At 30.9% G+C, this 21,744-nt stretch overlaps 1 protein-coding gene across 3 annotated transcripts in view; it reads right to left on the reverse strand.

Moving 5' to 3' along the window:
* LOC143046300 (spermatogenesis-associated protein 20-like) overlaps positions 1-18,351 on the reverse strand; it is a 43,154-nt gene extending 24,803 nt beyond the window's left edge. For 2 of the 3 annotated variants that reach the window (XM_076219399.1, XM_076219398.1), the window contains exons 1-3: positions 18,253-18,351; positions 2,339-2,461; positions 186-405 (exon numbers count right to left, since the gene is read on the reverse strand). In XM_076219399.1, coding sequence (XP_076075514.1) covers positions 186-405; positions 2,339-2,461; positions 18,253-18,287 — 378 coding nt within the window. In that variant the 5' untranslated portion in view covers positions 18,288-18,351. Of the gene's footprint in view, positions 1-137; positions 161-185; positions 406-2,338; positions 2,462-18,252 lie in introns of those variants that run through there. The other variant, XM_076219400.1, reaches the window with a different exon arrangement.
* Positions 18,352-21,744: the final 3,393 nt, after the last annotated feature.

Consider the following 21,744-nt stretch of genomic DNA (forward strand, 5'->3'; position numbering starts at 1 on the left):
ATTTTGGCTTAATCAATAAATTATTGAGATATGTAAAGAATTATGGGTACATTTTTATATTTTCCAAAATTAAAAAACACTGCTTAAAACTTAATTAGTAACTTTTAATCTTAACTTTAACAATCATCTTTGAAAGCCTGTACAAATGTCATGTACACTTTATCAAAAGTAACATCAACAATTACCTGTACAAATGTCATGTAGACTTTATCAACATCTGGTCTTTCTTCTCTGTCCACCTTTATACAAACAAAATCATCATTGAGAATCTTGCCCACTTCTTCATTCTCAAATGATTCTCTTTCCATAACATGGCACCAATGACATGTAGAGTAACCAACTGATAAAAATATTGGTTTGTTTTCTTCTTGGGCTTTGGTAAAAGCTTCTTTTCCCCAAGGATACCTTCGAAAAAAAATTAAAAGCAGCTACATATAAAGGTATCATACCACTAATTCAAAACCCCTATATATTCAACCACAGTTTTTACAGCTCTTACGGTGACCTATAGTTGTTAATTTCTGTGTCATTTTGATCTCTTGCGGAGAGTTGTCTCATTGGCAACTTTACCACATCTTCTTTTTTTTATACTTAAATTTTTTTTAACTTTATTTCAACATCAAGAAAGCCATGTTTATCATTATTTGTACATCTACATGTATCACAACTCTATATGCAAGTCTTGTATTGATACATGGTGTTTCCAAAGTCACCTACTAATCTATCTACACATGTAAATGGACAGAACTTTTTAGACTTATGTAATCCAGAATGGATTATAAACCTAGGAAAATTGACATTGAAAAGAAAACTAACATTTTCATGATTTTGTGATTTAACCTTGAAAACATAAGTAGTCTAGTGTCCATCATCATGAACAATTACTACAAGCATTAGGGGCATCAAATTAGTCAACAACACTATACATGTTATACATGTAATCTAATATTATTTTCTAATATTTTCCTTTGATTTTTTTTTGGTGATATTTATTCTTATCCCTATTTTGTGCATTTTGCCTAAGTTGCTCTTTTTTTGTGATAATTTTTCTGTTCATGCTACTTGTGTGTAATTGTAGCTGAGAAACATTTGGTTTGAAATTATCATCAATTATCTATATTTAGATATAATACCTTACCAGTTAACAGGATTATCATCAATTATCTATATTTAGATATAATACCTTACCAGTTAACAGGATTATCATCAATTATCTATATTTAGATATAATACCTTACCAGTTAACAGGATTATCATCAATTATCTATATTTAGATATAATACCTTACCAGTTAACAGGATTATCATCAATTATCTATATTTAGATATAATACCTTACCAGTTAACAGGATTATCATCAATTATCTATATTTAGATATAATACCTTACCAGTTAACAGGATTATCATCAATTATCTATATTTAGATATAATACCTTACCAGTTAACAGGATTATCATCAATTATCTATATTTAGATATAATACCTTACCAGTTAACAGGATTATCATCAATTATCTATATTTAGATATAATACCTTACCAGTTAACAGGATTATCATCAATTATCTATATTTAGATATAATACCTTACCAGTTAACAGGATTATCATCAATTATCTATATTTAGATATAATACCTTACCAGTTAACAGGATTATCATCAATTATCTATATTTAGATATAATACCTTACCAGTTAACAGGATTATCATCAATTATCTATATTTAGATATAATACCTTACCAGTTAACAGGATTATCATCAATTATCTATATTTAGATATAATACCTTACCAGTTAACAGGATTATCATCAATTATCTATATTTAGATATAATACCTTACCAGTTAACAGGATTATCATCAATTATCTATATTTAGATATAATACCTTACCAGTTAACAGGATTATCATCAATTATCTATATTTAGATATAATACCTTACCAGTTAACAGGATTATCATCAATTATCTATATTTAGATATAATACCTTACCAGTTAACAGGATTATCATCAATTATCTATATTTAGATATAATACCTTACCAGTTAACAGGATTATCATCAATTATCTATATTTAGATATAATACCTTACCAGTTAACAGGATTATCATCAATTATCTATATTTAGATATAATACCTTACCAGTTAACAGGATTATCATCAATTATCTATATTTAGATATAATACCTTACCAGTTAACAGGATTATCATCAATTATCTATATTTAGATATAATACCTTACCAGTTAACAGGATTATCATCAATTATCTATATTTAGGTATAATACCTTACCAGTTAACAGGATTATCATCAATTATCTATATTTAGATATAATACCTTACCAGTTAACAGGATTAGAAGCATGTTGTAACAAGTAAGGAGATTTCTCATTTGCAAGACGATTTCTGAACTTTCCACTATCAGAAGACGCCATTCTGGTGAAGGTTTGGAAATTAATCCCTCTCCTGTAATGAAAAAAAAACATTGTTTTAAGGACACCTCAAATTATAAAGTTGCATTTTGTTTTAAGAATAGAATAAATTACATTTATCACTAATAAAAAAAAATTGTCAGGCCATGCACATCACGCTATGGTAAATACTTAAACCTTGTTTAAATACATGCAGTATTTTGTACAAAACATTCACCATGCTAACTACATTTAGGTTGATCCATCAGAATTAAATTGTTTATTTCTTCCTATATTGAATCTCAAATAAAAGGATTTGTTATATCTGTCAAAGGGCCTACATTCACCTGCCTGCAAAGTAAAGTTTTTTTCAGAGATGATAAAAATTAAATATTGGTAATTGGTTCATTACCTTGTAATATTGTCTTATTCAAGATACATGCACAATTTGTATAGTAAAACCAAGATACATGCACTATTTCTATAGTAAAACCAAGAAAATGAAACACTATTTGTATATATAGTAAAACCAAGATGTATATATACATGAAACACTATTTGTATAGTAAAACCAAGATACATGAAACACTATTTGTATAGTAAAACCAAGATACACAATACACTAGTTGTATAGTATAACCATGATACATGAAACACTATTTGTATGGTAAAACCAAGATACACAATACACTAATTGTATAGTAAAACCAAGATACAGGACACATTAGTTGCATAATAAAACCAAGATACATGATACATGTACAATATTAGATTATTATTGATCATCTCATTGAGATTGATTTTCTAGCTTGAGTCAGTGAGGCAAAAATGAGAAAAGCAATAAAGTTAAGATGTCCAATGATAATCTGTATAAAAATAAGATGTGGTATGATTGCCAATGAGACAACTGTCCACAAGAGACCAAAATGACACCGACATTAACAACTATAGGTCACCGTACGGCCTTCAACAACGAGCAAAGCCCATACCACATAGTCAGCTATAAAAGGCCCCGATAAGACAATGTAAAACAATTCAAACGAGAAAACTAACGGCCTTATTTATATAAAAACATGAACAAAAAACAAATATGTAACACATAAACAAACAACAACCACTGAATTACAGGCTCCTGACTTGGGACAGGCATTTTACCTACAATGTATGATGACTTTGTAAAATTTCAATGACAACAGCAAGTATGCACTGAGTTTCTAGTGATATTTTTTCATATCACTCTACTGAGCTGAGATAGAAAATTATCAGTCACTAAGATCAAAGGAAAATTTAGTAAAATAGCTATATACTAGTTTGATAGTAAAACTAAGATACATGTACATGATACACTAGTTGTATGGTAAAACCAAGATACATGCATATGATACACTAGTTGTATATAAAGTGAAACCAAGATACATGATACATAATAGTAAAGTAAAACTAAGATATATATGATACACTAGTTGTATAGAGAAAATCCAGAATATTTTAGCATTATGAACAGTTATTAAAAGAAGTCTTTTACTTTTGACTGTCACTAATTAATCTAATGAGATAAGCTGATAAAAACAAACAATCACAATAACTGTAGTTGACATCCTAATAATACCTGTATATATATATATCTTTATTCTCATCACCAAATACATAGGTACAGAGAAGACATGCATGTATAATACAATATATTAACTACATAAACATAAATATACAATATATACAACAACAACAAAGACAAAAAGAACTTATTCAGGAGGACACACTCGCTTGTTTATAATTCGTATAAACTTACATAAATTAATGAGATCTGTCCTATTTGTAGACGACATAATTTCAGTAAATACTATAATATTTGGCCTTATACTAAAATTTCGATTTATAAATTTATTTCTCTCTTCTGTAAAATGTGAACAATTAATAATGTAATGAAATTCATCTCCAATATCTAGCTTACATAAATTACACTTTCTTTTTTCCCTTTCTATATTGTACCATCTTCCAAGTTCGACTGGAAGTTTATGGTTACATATTCTAAATTTACATAATGTCAAAAAATCTTTTTCGTCTAAAATATTAAAATATTCTTCAAAACACAATAAATTCTTAAAAATACGATAATTCAAGGCTTTGGAACAGTTTTGAATAGTCTCGTTCCATGTTTGTTTGAATTGGTCACACAATCTTACTTTGATATTATATTTCAACCATACATCATTTAAAAAGAGCTGTGTGTTCCAGATATAAGAAAATCCACATTCATCGAATATATTTTTAACACATATTAACCATTTAAAATCTATGTGTTTAGTACAATACAAGTGGTACAGTAGCTTATAAATAATACATGAATACTTTGACTGCTTTCCCATGATTATATATATATAATTTAGACCAGTAGGATATCATCCTTAATTTTACATCAATAGAGAGTGGAAAACGTCCTAGCTCACCGTATATCATACAGTTTGGAGTGGAAGATTTCAGATTTAGGAGCAACTTACAAAATTTTAGATGAACCTTTTCGACAATATCACAGTTGCTGAATCCCCATATTTCTGATCCATATAAAAGAACAGGTTTTACTACTCTATCAAAAAGATCTAACTGACAAGAAACTGATAGGCTATGAAATTTCCCCCTTTTTAGTATCTCATACATCGCTTTTGTCCCTTTTTCAACTTGTGATTTAATCGCCTTTTTATAATTTCCCGTTTTTGTCAATAAGATACCCAAATAACTAAACTCTTGAATGATTTCTATTTCTTGTTCATCTAAAACAAAGTGTAAATTGTCCGGTAATCTTCCATATGAAAAATATAATATTTTTGTTTTGGATACATTTTCTTTTAATTTCCAGTAGTTACAGTATTCATTAAAAAAATCTAACTGTATTTGAAGATCTTGTGGTGTTTCAGACATCAAAACAGTATCATCAGCATATAGTAATAAAATGATATTGAGAAATACATCAAGTTCATGTTCTAATTCTTCTGTAACTGTGAAAAGGCCCTTACAGTTTTTTGTTTTTAAAAAATTTTCCAAGTCATTTAAAAAAACTGCAAACAAAAAAGGGGACATATTTTCCCCTTGCCTTACCCCATTATTACACGGAAAATAATCAGACTTGCTGTTATTAAAAATAATATTTGATTTAATATTTTTGTACATACTTTGAATCACATTTAACATTTTCCCATTTACATTGTTTAACAATAGTTTATGCCAAAGTCCATCCCTCCAAATTTTGTCAAAAGCCTTTTCAAAGTCTATAAATGCACAATAAAGTTTTTTCTTTCTTTTCTTCAGAAGTTCAAACAAAGAATGTAATATAAATAAATTATCCATAGTGCTATAGCCTTGCCTAAAGCCACATTGTGTTTCATGTAAAATTAGGAAATCGTCAGAATATTTGTTCAAACGCGCGGTTAGAACAGCCGTAAACAGTTTACCGAAACAACTGACAATGGTAATTGGCCGAAAATTTTTAGGATTATTTCGGTCTCCTTTATTCTTGAATATTGGTATGATATTACCAACTAACCAACTCTCTGGTACAAATCCGGTATCAAATATCAAATTAAATAATGTTTCATAAATATCGATATGACATCCTAATAATACCTGTAGTTGACATCCTAATAATACCTGTAGATGACATCCTAATAATACCTGTAGATGAAATCCTAATAAAACCTGTAGTTGACATCCTAATAATACCTGTAGATGACATCCTAATAATACCTGTAGTTGACATCCTAATAATACCTGTAGATGACATCCTAATAATACCTGTAGATGACATCCTAATAATACCTGTAGATGACATCCTAATAATACCTGTATATGACATCCTAATAATACCTGTAGTTGACATCCTAATAATACCTTTAGATGACATCCTAATAATACCTGTAGATGAAATCCTAATAATACCTGTAGATGACATCTTAATAATACCTGTAGATGACATCCTAATAATACATGTAGATGACATCCTAACAATACATGTAGATGACATCCTAATAATACCTGTATATGACATCCTAATAATACCTGTATATGACATCCTAATAATACCTGTATATGACATCCTAATAATACCTGTAGATGACATCCTAATAATACCTGTATATCACATCCTAATAATACCTGTAGTTGACATCCTAATAATACCTGTAGATGACATCCTAATAATACCTGTAGATGAAATCCTAATAATACCTGTAGTTGACATCCTAATAATACATGTATATGACATCCTAATAATACCTGTATATGACATCCTAATAATACCCGCATTTTTGCGCCTGTCCCAAGTCAGGAGCCTCTGTCTTTGTTAGTCTTGTATTATTTTAATTTTAGTTTCTTGTGTACAATTTGGAAATTAGTATGGCGTTCATTATCCCTGGACTAGTATATATTTGTTTAGGGGCCAGTAGATGACATCCTAATAATACATGTATATGACATCCTAATAATACATGTATATGACATCCTAATAATACATGTATATGACATCCTAATAATACATGTAAATGACATCCTAATAATACATGTTTATGACATCTTAATAACACATGTCATCCTAATAATACCTGTAGATGACATCCTAATAATACCTGTAGATGACATCCTAATAATACATGTAGATGACATCCTAATAATACATGTTTATGACATCCTAATAATACATGTAGATGACATCCTAATAATACCTGTATATGACATCCTAATAATACCTGTAGATGACATCCTAATAATACCTGTATATGACATCCTATTAATACCTGTAGATGACATCCTAATAATACATGTAGATGACATCCTAATAATACATGTTTATGACATCCTAATAATACATGTAGATGACATCCTAATAATACCTGTATATGACATCCTAATAATACCTGTAGATGACATCCTAATAATACCTGTATATGACATCCTAATAATACCTGTAGATGACATCCTAATAATACCTGTAGATGACATCCTAATAATACCTGTATCTGACATCCTAATAATACCTGTATCTGACATCCTAATAATACCTGTATATGACATCCTAATAGTACATGTTTATGACATCCTAATAATACATGCAGATGACATCCTAATAATACATGTATATGACATCCTAATAATACCTGTAGATGACATCCTAATAATACCTGTAGATGACATCCTAATAATACATGTAGATGACATCCTAATAATACCTGTAGATGACATCCTAATAATACCTGTATATGACATCCTAATAGTACCTGTAGATGACATCCTAATAATACCTGTATATGACATCCTAATAATACCTGTAGATGACATCCTAATAATACATGTATATGACATCCTAATAATACCTGTATATGACATCCTAATAATACCCGCATTTTTGCGCCTGTCCCAAGTCAGGAGCCTCTGGCCTTTGTTAGTCTTGTATTATTTTAATTTTAGTTTCTTGTGTACAATTTGGAAATTAGTATGGCGTTCATTATCCCTGGACTAGTATATATTTGTTTAGGGGCCAGCTGAGGGACGCCTCCGGGTGCGGGAATTTCTCGCTACATTGAAGACCTGTTGGTGACCCTCTGCTGTTGTTTTTTATTTGGTCGGGTTGTTGTCTCTTTGACACATTCCCCATTTCCATTCTCAATTTTATATGACATCCTAATAATACCTGTATATGACATCCTATTAAAACATGTATATGACATCCTAATAATACCTGTATATGACATCCTAATAATACATGTATATGACATCCTAATAATACCTGTATATGACATCCTAATAATACATGTATATGACATCCTAATAATACATGTATATGACATCCTAATAATACATGTAGATGACATCCTAATAATACATGTATATGACATCCTAATAATACCTGTAGATGACATCCTAATAATACCTGTAGATGACATCCTAATAATACATGTAGATGACATCCTAATAATACATGTAGATTACCTTCTTATAATACCTGTAGTTGACATCCTAATAATACATGTATATGACCTCCTAATAATACCTGTATATGACATCCTAATAATACCCGCATTTTTGCGCCTGTCCCAAGTCAGGAGCCTCTGTCTTTGTTAGTCTTGTATTATTTTAATTTTAGTTTCTTGTGTACAATTTGGAAATTAGTATGGCGTTCATTATCCCTGGACTAGTATATATTTGTTTAGGGGCCAGTAGATGACATCCTAATAATACATGTATATGACATCCTAATAATACCTGTAGATGACATCCTAATAATACATGTATATGACATCCTAATAATACATGTAAATGACATCCTAATAATACATGTTTATGACATCTTAATAACACATGTCATCCTAATAATACCTGTAGATGACATCCTAATAATACCTGTAGATGACATCCTAATAATACATGTAGATGACATCCTAATAATACATGTTTATGACATCCTAATAATACATGTAGATGACATCCTAATAATACCTGTATATGACATCCTAATAATACCTGTAGATGACATCCTAATAATACCTGTATATGACATCCTAATAATACCTGTAGATGACATCCTAATAATACATGTAGATGACATCCTAATAATACATGTTTATGACATCCTAATAATACATGTAGATGACATCCTAATAATACCTGTATATGACATCCTAATAATATCTGTAGATGACATCCTAATAATACCTGTATATGACATCCTAATAATACCTGTAGATGACATCCTAATAATACCTGTAGATGACATCCTAATAATACCTGTATCTGACATCCTAATAATACCTGTATCTGACATCCTAATAATACCTGTATATGACATCCTAATAGTACATGTTTATGACATCCTAATGATACATGTAGATGACATCCTAATAATACATGTATATGACATCCTAATAATACCTGTAGATGACATCCTAATAATACCTGTAGATGACATCCTAATAATACATGTAGATGACATCCTAATAATACCTGTAGATGACATCCTAATAATACCTGTATATGACATCCTAATAGTACCTGTAGATGACATCCTAATAATACCTGTATATGACATCCTAATAATACCTGTAGATGACATCCTAATAATACATGTATATGACATCCTAATAATACCTGTATATGACATCCGAATAATACCCGCATTTTTGCGCCTGTCCCAAGTCAGGAGCCTCTGGCCTTTGTTAGTCTTGTATTATTTTAATTTTAGTTTCTTGTGTACAATTTGGAAATTAGTATGGCGTTCATTATCCCTGGACTAGTATATATTTGTTTAGGGGCCAGCTGAGGGACGCCTCCGGGTGCGGGAATTTCTCGCTACATTGAAGACCTGTTGGTGACCCTCTGCTGTTGTTTTTTATTTGGTCGGGTTGTTGTCTCTTTGACACATTCCCCATTTCCATTCTCAATTTTATATGACATCCTAATAATACCTGTATATGACATCCTATTAAAACATGTATATGACATCCTAATAATACCTGTATATGACATCCTAATAATACATGTATATGACATCCTAATAATACCTGTATATGACATCCTAATAATACATGTATATGACATCCTAATAATACATGTATATGACATCCTAATAATACATGTAGATGACATCCTAATAATACATGTATATGACATCCTAATAATACCTGTAGATGACATCCTAATAATACCTGTAGATGACATCCTAATAATACATGTAGATGACATCCTAATAATACATGTAGATTACCTTCTTATAATACCTGTAGTTGACATCCTAATAATACATGTATATGACCTCCTAATAATACCTGTATATGACATCCTAATAATACCCGCATTTTTGCGCCTGTCCCAAGTCAGGAGCCTCTGTCTTTGTTAGTCTTGTATTATTTTAATTTTAGTTTCTTGTGTACAATTTGGAAATTAGTATGGCGTTCATTATCCCTGGACTAGTATATATTTGTTTAGGGGCCAGTAGATGACATCCTAATAATACATGTATATGACATCCTAATAATACCTGTAGATGACATCCTAATAATACATGTATATGACATCCTAATAATACATGTAAATGACATCCTAATAATACATGTTTATGACATCTTAATAACACATGTCATCCTAATAATACCTGTAGATGACATCCTAATAATACCTGTAGATGACATCCTAATAATACATGTAGATGACATCCTAATAATACATGTTTATGACATCCTAATAATACATGTAGATGACATCCTAATAATACCTGTATATGACATCCTAATAATACCTGTAGATGACATCCTAATAATACCTGTATATGACATCCTAATAATACCTGTAGATGACATCCTAATAATACATGTAGATGACATCCTAATAATACATGTTTATGACATCCTAATAATACATGTAGATGACATCCTAATAATACCTGTATATGACATCCTAATAATATCTGTAGATGACATCCTAATAATACCTGTATATGACATCCTAATAATACCTGTAGATGACATCCTAATAATACCTGTAGATGACATCCTAATAATACCTGTATCTGACATCCTAATAATACCTGTATCTGACATCCTAATAATACCTGTATATGACATCCTAATAGTACATGTTTATGACATCCTAATGATACATGTAGATGACATCCTAATAATACATGTATATGACATCCTAATAATAGCTGTAGATGACATCCTAATAATACCTGTAGATGACATCCTAATAATACATGTAGATGACATCCTAATAATACCTGTAGATGACATCCTAATAATACCTGTATATGACATCCTAATAGTACCTGTAGATGACATCCTAATAATACCTGTATATGACATCCTAATAATACCTGTAGATGACATCCTAATAATACATGTATATGACATCCTAATAATACCTGTATATGACATCCTAATAATACCCGCATTTTTGCGCCTGTCCCAAGTCAGGAGCCTCTGGCCTTTGTTAGTCTTGTATTATTTTAATTTTAGTTTCTTGTGTACAATTTGGAAATTAGTATGGCGTTCATTATCCCTGGACTAGTATATATTTGTTTAGGGGCCAGCTGAGGGACGCCTCCGGGTGCGGGAATTTCTCGCTACATTGAAGACCTGTTGGTGACCCTCTGCTGTTGTTTTTTATTTGGTCGGGTTGTTGTCTCTTTGACACATTCCCCATTTCCATTCTCAATTTTATATGACATCCTAATAATACCTGTATATGACATCCTATTAAAACATGTATATGACATCCTAATAATACCTGTATATGACATCCTAATAATACATGTATATGACATCCTAATAATACCTGTATATGACATCCTAATAATACATGTATATGACATCCTAATAATACATGTATATGACATCCTAATAATACATGTAGATGACATCCTAATAATACATGTATATGACATCCTAATAATACCTGTAGATGACATCCTAATAATACCTGTAGATGACATCCTAATAATACATGTAGATGACATCCTAATAATACATGTAGATTACCTTCTTATAATACCTGTAGATGACATCCTAATAATACATGTAGATGACATCCTAATAATACATGTAGATGACATCCTAATAATACCTGTATATGACATCCTAATAATACCTGTAGATGACATCCTAATAATACCTGTAGATGACATCCTAATAATACATGTAGATGACATCCTAATAATACATGTAGATTACCTTCTTATAATACCTGTAGATGACATCCTAATAATACATGTATATGACATCCTAATAATACATGTAGATGACATCCTAATAATACCTGTATATGACATCCTAATAATACATGTAGATGACATCCTAATAATACATGTAAATGCAATATCAAACTTCTGGAATATAGTTACATGTGATGACACAAATGTATTTAGGCAGGTGACAAAGTCCTTATTATCATGTATGATTATTATTTTCAGATAACCAAATTTTCTGGATATTGTATTCTTCATAACATGTCATCCTCCATCAACTGGGTATTCTAATGCAACAATGTTTGTAACGTTAATTTTGATTGGATAATGTCACTTATTTACATGGCATCATGCAACTGACAATTGATGCTATTGAAAGTACGCGCAAGCGCAGACGACATATGACAGTTTTTAAATACATGTTTTAACGTTATTTTCTGTCGTTTTATTAGAATGGAGATAACTACGCTAACGCGTCGCCAGTAAATTAATTTGCAACCATCAAATCCCCAATTGATGCCGTCGGAGCTTAAAATACAACTGTTATCTCCTAAATAAGCAAATTGTTCAAATCTAATATGAACATGATGAAAACAGCATTATTATACTCTAAAATCTGAAGATAAGATGACTTTGGACAAGGTATATTTATATAAAAATTTATAGATCATTGTACTATTCTGTGTCATTTTGGTCTCTTGTGGAGAGTTGTCTCATTGGCAATCATACAAATTCATCTTTTATCTATAAACAGACATAAATATCTTATAATTTAACTATAAAAAATTCACACCAGACATCCAGGATGATAGGTCGCGAAAATTGGTATTATCGTCTCGTATTGTGTTTTCAACCGTCTTACGTTTTCGACCTAATTCTACTTTCACTTCCCGTACGCTGCACATGCCCCTGTGACGTCATATTTGGCTGCTATACTTAGTAACAATAGCAAATGATTACATGTGTGGTAAAGATTTTACAAATAAAGTTATTATAATAAAGTATTTTTCGATTTTTTATTTGATATTACATTTTTGTACCATTTCACTAATACTAGTTTAACCTTCCAAAAGAACCGATCTGTTATAAACAAATTTCCTAAAAAAAACATGGCAGAAGTCTTTTTGCATGCAAAGTTACCTTCAAGGTCATTAAGTCACATGACTGTCATGTGGTTAGTTGTAATACTTAAAGGTAATTTCAAGGATTTGTATAGTAAGATCTTACTATACAAATCCTTGGTAATTTGAATACGGAAATATGCATGCTCTTTTAATACAGCTTTTTACCAAAAAATAAAATATCAGTTAATTTTTATATACAGAAAAAAAAGTCTCTCAGTGGAAATTAAAGACAATCGGCCTAGCCAAGATCAGATGTGCATTTCATATTGGGTCTATGTTATAGGCTTGTAAAGACAAGAAAATAAACTTTACATAAGTAATACATCTTTGAACTGAAGAAAAGAATGTAGGGTTTCACAATGAATAACAAATATCATGTATAGGTGTTACCGTTTTGAAGAAAAACACTAGAATACATGCTGAAATTGGGCAAAATTACACGTTATGTTGTTTCATTTAAAATTTACCTGTTTTTATCAATTGATAGTTAATAAGTGAACTTAATTTGAACTACATTATTGGTTCACTGTTATAGACAATTTATTCTTCTTTCTTTTACTGGTTGTTGCAACAAAAAATCTTCAGTGGTTACAAAGTTATGATAAAAAGTTGAATACTATGCGCTTGTTAAGCAATTTTGTACTTTTGTTTTTAGCTTGCTCAGTGTAGTCATAAAAGAGAAAAATAAATCAAATTTATGCTATTATGTGTTTTGTTTTCTCTTCTAGTATATACATTATCAAAAACTACCTCATTTATCAAAATTGCAGTACCCTAGCTGGAGATATTATGCCATCAAAGTTGGATATACAAATAAAGTGAAAAAATGTCTTGTCCGTAGACACGCATTCCCTAGTAAACTGGAAGCATAATTACATTAATGTTGCATTGCTAAGTTCCTGTTCTTTTGTAGATATGAAAACACTACTAACATTTTTTTCTACCATCTATTAATAGAGGAAAAAATTCAAAAATATGTCAGAATGTCTTGTCCGTAGACACATGTCTTGTCCGTAGACATGTCTTTTTATCAATATTGCTTGGCTTTATGGGTCTTAATTAGTCCTATGTGTTGTTTAAACTTAGAAATATCTTATTTTTAATAAATAAATGGTAATTTAAGTGTTCTCAATTTTTGTAAAATTACTTTACAGGAGTGGATTTTAAAAAGTGTCAGATTATCAGTCATAAAAAGCATACCTTATTTTACTTCAATTTTATTTATTCCAGTTGATGCATACCTTAAAAGATTAACTAAATCAAATGAAGAAAAAGTATTTCTCTCTCTCTAACTTTATCTTTTGCATTTCAGTATTAACAGCAGATGAGGAAGTGTCTACGGACAAGACACTTGTACATAACAAGTATTAAATTCAATTATTTGTCTGCTATGGAACTTAAATCTTATTTATAGGTGATGAAAGTTATCTATTCAAATTAAAACTCAGTATTTTCAACATGAATATAGTCACAATTAATTCTAACAGATTTTTTTTTTAACTGAAATTGTCTTGTCCGTAGACATAACCACAATATATTTGTATCCAATTTCCTTGATTTCATCTAATTTCATAGTTAAATGTATGTTATTTTTTTAAGAGAACACATTCAACTATGTCAAAATTGAGTTTTAATAATAGTTTGATTGTTTTAAGCAGTCAGATATATGGATTTCAGTTAAAAGAATGTGTCTTCAGTTTGGCTTAATCAATAAATTATTGAGATATGTAAAGAATTATGGGTACATTTTTATATTTTCCAAAATTTTAAAAACACAGCTTAAGATTTAATTAGTAACTTTTAATCTTAACTTTAACAATCATCTTTGAAAGCATTTAATTGAATATCAATAAAATGTCTTGTCCGTAGACATTATCAAAATGTATTTGTTTCCATTTTCCTCGAAGTTTAGCATCATTTGATAGATAAACCTGATAAAATGTATACTTTTTTTTACAAGAGAACACTTTCAGCTATATCAAAATTAGGTTTTAATAATGCATTTCATTAAATATGAATACAATGTCTTGTCCGTAGACAAAACATATAAATTGTATTGCTAAGTTTGATTGTTTATTGTAAGAATATGCATCAAGTTATTTTAATGTTCTATACACCAAAAGAAAGTTTTTTTTTGGAAGTTTTGTTATCTATAGATAATTTTAGACACAGTTTTATCAGATAAGATTAATGATCAAAGAAAGCTACTGTTGTTTGAAATAACTGTGAGTTAAACATGTTCTTGTCATTTTTTTTTCGATTAAAATGTTTGATATTCAATAATTCTAAACATATTTTGTTGTCTTTGTCATTGACCAAAAATCTGACACTGGTGACCATGTCTTGATGCCAACCATTAAAGAAAATTATACAGTTTTTAAACACCATTTATTTAATAAAAATATTAAATATTTCTTCCAAAAACTGCATGTAATTATATAAATGCTTCCAGTGTTAGCCTAACGATAGCAATTTTTCATAATTTAAACCATTTTTGAACCAAAATATCAAAAGAGTTTTTCCCTGAGGTGATACTCATTTTTGACTTCATGTGAAACACAAAATGCACATCTGATCTTGGCTAGGCCGAATACTCACCAACCTCACTTCACAATGCATTAACTAAAGTATTAAACAAAAACATGAATATTTACAAGACCACAAGGCTTCCAAAGTGCCTCATTTTGAAATGTGTACAACTTGTCAAAAAAAAGATATCAAAAATAATATTCTATATCTTATAGTTGTATATGTACCCATTTATTCCATCAAGTCATAAATTTGATCGCCTCTAACACTTTGATAAAAACTTTGGTTTCAAGTGTATAACCAATTTCGGATTTGTACGACACGTCATTTCCGACTTAAGACCCGTTTCTTAGATAGGTCGAAAACACAAGACGCTTGTTTTTGTCAACAAAGGTGCCATCGATCTAATGAACTCAAATAAAAAATAAAATAAAGATCGAAATATATTTCAGATACAATTATTTTATGCACTTGTAAGTATACTAGTGACTTTGAAAATATAAGGCATGTCTATGTTCAAACATATAAAAGGGAAATTCGAAAAAACATGCTAGTAGGTAGAAAAAACAAGGCAGTGTCTGCGCGTACCTGCATGCAGGAACGAATAGCCAAATTGCCATTCATAGGCTACGCGTACCCAAATCTGGTTTTATAATAAAGTGCCATCAAATCGGCAATGAAAAAAGAAATATAATCAGAAATTATCAATAATATGGGGTTTTCCTACAGAACGAGTGAAGAGTATGAAAAATAATATTTTCAAATTGTATTTTATAAATAATAATACATAATAAATATTGCAAATAAAATACACACTAAAATAATATGGCAAATCAAAATGACACTGTACAGTCCCTGTAAAAGAAAAACATGACAAAAATTAATAATATTATGAAATGTAAATGCAAATGTATTAATGAATTTAATTTTTCTGAATTTGAAAAATACCCATATACGATTTTAAAATAATCTTTTAGTACATTTTAAAAAGGTAAAACAGAAACTGAAATTTAATTTTCAATTAGCTGGGAAAAAATGTTCTGTTCTTATTTGTGTTTCTAGTTCTTCTCTTCTCTGCAGCTGCAATTGACTCCGAGTTTTTTTTGTTTATACAATTGTATAAAATGATATAAAATTAATCGACTGATAGTTTTGAAGAAATTGTTCCAATTCATGATAACTTTGAAAATGTCTTCCCCACATGTATACCCCTCTCTTCCATTTTAAGTATTTTTATTAATTGAGAAAAACTGTTTACTTAACTATATAGATGTATAAATACTTAAAAAAACATTCAGAGTTTATTCACTAATTGCGACAAATTTCCTATATATTTCACATTTCTTTCCCGATCCGATGCCATTTTATTATAAAACCTGATGTGGGTACGCGTAGCCTACGGACGGCAATTTGTGCAGACACTGCCAAAATACAATACACCATATCCAGAAATCAACGCCACTTTGCTTATTTGAATATTATACTAAAGAAATCGGATACGGGTCACGGAAATTACATTAAAATGAAAGGGAATTTTGAAAAAATGTCTGTTTTAATTTTAATTTAAGTGATAGACAGGTTGCCGGGGCAGAAAATGAATAAACACAACAATATACACCATTTAAACGAAACATAATGACTGTTGTTGCAAAAATACAGGTTCCAGCGCTATTTTAAAAATCGAAGCGAGAGGCTTTTAACATTGCAGTGTAAAATACAGGCTAAAATGGCTGAAACATCAAATTTGCAAACTTCGTGTTGAAAATTGGCTTACAAGGTCATTACAAAAACAGTTTGCCGGGGTGAAATATGAAACTTGAATTTCCAAAGAATAAGCAAGTCCAAACCTTGTATGTGTAGTCGTTGAACTCTAGGTTCCCACGTAAAATTAAAATGTCACTATTTCAAGAAGAATAAACTCACGAAGGCACGAAAAATTCACTTAATTCGCGTTCATTGTTTTGATTTTGACCGCCTGACAACTTTACGGAAATATCAAAGTGATTGTAAACAAGAACTCTGTGACGGGCAACTTATAATATCCGTGTTTTAAAGATTTTAATGATATCAAGCCTATCAAGCCAGTCCAGTTCAAAGTACTATCACGTGGTACAATTCTCATTTACATATTATGAATATTAATTAGCAAAACCACTACTAATTTCTGGCTATGCAAGGTTATATACAGAACTGCTTCTCTGCTTAAGCATGCTTCAATTATGAGTAAGTTAGTCAGTAAGAGAAAAGACAAGCATACTTCTAGCCAGAATAATGTTTGGTATATTGACATGTTAAAATACACACATGCATATGTATGAGGGTATGGATGGCACCAAGGTCCTTTATTTTCCAATGTAAAGTTAGAGAGACGTGGCACAACCGTGTAGTATGACTGTTGACTGTTGTCGTACAATTCTATAAGTATAAATGTGTGCTTTCTATTTGCACATGTCTTTCATATAACGTTACCTATATAACTGTGTAAGTATTAAAAACTTATTCATTTGAACTCATTTCTGACAGCTGACAGCGAAGGAGATGGAATGGGGAAAGAAACGACATTTTTTTTATCTCGAAACAAAAACTGTTCCCGTGATATGAAAGTGTCGCCTGTAATGGAGTACCTCATTATCTTTATCAACTTCTTCAGACCACATAATACACAAGGAGTTATCAACCGGTTCTTTATTCGTTGTTAGATATTCATAAATATCATATTAGCCTCTAGAATCCGTTTTTTTTTTTAATTATAAAATCTTAATACTTAAAAAGATGTAACTTCTTTAAGGAAGTTCGCTGCTCAGTTTCAAAATAAATAGCTTTCCATAACACCAGTATATATTGATAAGGGATAAATTGAGGAATAAAAAGAGCCAAAAATATATAAGGGTCAATGTCCTTGTTTTCGAGATATTAGCCATTGGAATTTTGGCGGTAAAACGATCTCTCTTGGTTTTTCATAGCTTTATTATTGACCAGTATCTTCATATATTCTGCCAATAAAGGCACACCTTCAGTAGTACGAAGTAATAAATCCAATATAAATCCAATCACTAATAGTCTGTACACAATAAAAGTATGTCAATATATTCCTTCACCAATATCACATATTAAGTCTTATACACGGAATTTAGAATATATTTACTTTTAAATAATAATAACTTACAGTCCACACACAACTACTACTTCGCTAAATTTGACTTTCTTAAGTTTTGCTGTCCAGCATTTAGGAGCTTGTATCTTTGCATATGCAGGTTATATATAAGTGTTCTACAAGCAGGTTCAACATGCAAGCTAATAAAGCTACATAAATCACTAGTTTTGGTGCAAGCACAGAACTTCACAAGATAGTATGGATTAATTATTACATGGATTAAGTTTATATCCAAACTGATGTTAAATAGTTCTACCAATCTAAGACATTGCTTGCGTATCACTTTTATAAGCCTCTCTCTGTTCGGTTCAAGATGAATACAGGAGATAAATGTAAGAAAATGTTCAATCGTTTCGTCTTCTTTATTACAAATTTTGCAGGTGGCGGATACCTCACATTTGTTGAATTTGGCTCTATTTGATTGCAGTATGTAATTTCCTGTTGCCACTTTGGTTCTAATAGGTATTCTGTTGATGTCCCTACAGTTTGAGGTGTTTGTTGTAAGGATCGGATGGATTGTTTTGATCTTATAGGCACATGCGATGTGTTGCAAGCTTGAAAAACTCTCTGAATTTTCATTTATCTTTTCTCTCCAATAAGTATAAATTTTCCTTGTAATAAAATTGAGAACGGAAATGGGGAATGTACCAAAGAGACAAAAACCCGACCATAGAAAAAAACAACAGCAGAAGGTCACCAACAGGTCTTCAATGTAGCGAGAAGTTCCCGCACCCGGAGGCGTCCTTCAAGTGGCCCCTAAACAAGTATATACTAGTTCAGTGATAATGAACGCCATACTAATTTCCAAATTGTACACAAGAAACTAAAATTAAAATAATACAAGACTAACAAAGGCCAGAGGCTCCTGACTTGGGACAGGCGCAAAAGTGCGGCGGGGTTAAACATGTTTGTGAGATCTCAACCCTCCCCCTATACCTCTAGCCAATGTTTTCCATTGGAATTTTCCAAGAGATTAAGTTAGGAAATTCTGACAGTCTGGCAGATCATGTGTTAGGCATATTTTCTTTATTTGTATGAACCAGCTTTTACTTGTATACATATGGTTTTAATTGCAGCTGTCTTTCTGCTAATCTCCATTCAACTGATGTTTTGTTAGCTCTGGTAATATTTCCAAAAAGTGTTAAAGCTTTAAGGTGGATTTCAGCTTCAATTGGTAGCATTCCACTTAGTATGTATATAGCAGGGTCAGCTGTTTGTTGAGATAGAGAGTCAGAGTATTTGTTTAATAATTTTCTTGTGGAATTGATGGATTGTGTCAAAAATGCTGACTGTCGGAAGTAGTATTTCCAAACCATAGGTTAATATAGGCATAACATATGTATTTAAAAGAGTTATAGCTGTGACAGGATCTTATCCATTCCTCCCATGTAAGCCTGCGCCCATGAGGCTATATAATGATCCTTTTGCCTTTTTTATGTTTACATCTACGGTTAATTTTGCCGAGTTTTTCTGACACTTTTGTATACCGATATTTGAGGAGTGATCTACAACTGGCATAGGGTTATTGTTTATATGCCAAAAATTGTCCTCTATTTCAATAGATCTAGATGAAGTGTTTACAGGTAATATTACACTTTTTGTTGGTTGTTGAGTGTATCCTTCTCTCCTACTAAAATTGACAGCAATATTCACTAGTGTCTAAAGTTCTATGGGATTGGTTGCTATGATAGCGACGTCATCAGCACATGTTGGAGCACAGCAGCTAATATTGCCTATGTGTCACCTATTCCTGTGTCACATAAGAGGTTTAGTAGAGGGTTAACATACAACTTGTACATATCAGCACTAATGGGACCTCCTTGAAAAAAACAACAGCAGAAGGTCACCAACAGGTCTTCAATGTAGCGAGAAATTCCCGCACCCGGAGGCGTCCTTCAAGTGGCCCCTAAACAAGTATATACTAGTTCAGTGATAATGAACGCCATACTAATTTCCAAATTGTACACAAGAAACTAAAATTAAAATAATACAAGACTAACAAAGGCCAGAGGCTCCTGACTTGGGACAGGCGCAAAAATGCGGCGGGGTTAAACATGTTTGTGAGATCTCAACCCTCCCCCTATACCTCTAGCCAATGTTTTCCATTGGAATTTTCCAAGAGATTAAGTTAGGAAATTCTGACAGTCTGGCAGATCATATGTTAGGCATATTTTCTTTATTTGTATGAACCAGCTTTTACTTGTATACATATGGTTTTAATTGCAGCTGTCTTTCTGCTAATCTCCATTCAACTGATGTTTTGTTAGCTCTGGTAATATTTCCAAAAAGTGTTAAAGCTTTAAGGTGGATTTCAGCTTCAATTGGTAGCATTCCACTTAGTATGTATATAGCAGGGTCAGCTGTTTGTTGAGATAGAGAGTCAGAGTATTTGTTTAATAATTTTCTTGTGGAATTGGTGGATTGTGTCAAAAATGCTGACTGTCGGAAGTAGTATTTCCAAACCATAGGTTAATATAGGCATAACATATGTATTTAAAAGAGTTGTAGCTGTGACAGGATCTAATCCATTCCTCCCATGTAAGCCTGCGCCCATGAGGCTATATAATGATACTTTTGCCTTTTTTATGTTTACATCTACGGTTAATTTTGCCGAGTTTTTCTGACACTTTTGTATACCGATATTTGAGGAGTGATCTACAACTGGCATAGGGTTATTGTTTATATGCCAAAAATTGTCCTCTATTTCAATAGATCTAGATGAAGTGTTTACAGGTAATATTACACTTTTTGTTGGTTGTTGAGTGTATCCTTCTCTCCTACTAAAATTGACAGCAATATTCACTAGT

This window comes from Mytilus galloprovincialis, chromosome 9 (genome assembly GCF_965363235.1).
Source record: "Mytilus galloprovincialis chromosome 9, xbMytGall1.hap1.1, whole genome shotgun sequence".
Lineage (NCBI taxonomy): Eukaryota > Metazoa > Mollusca > Bivalvia > Mytilida > Mytilidae > Mytilus > Mytilus galloprovincialis.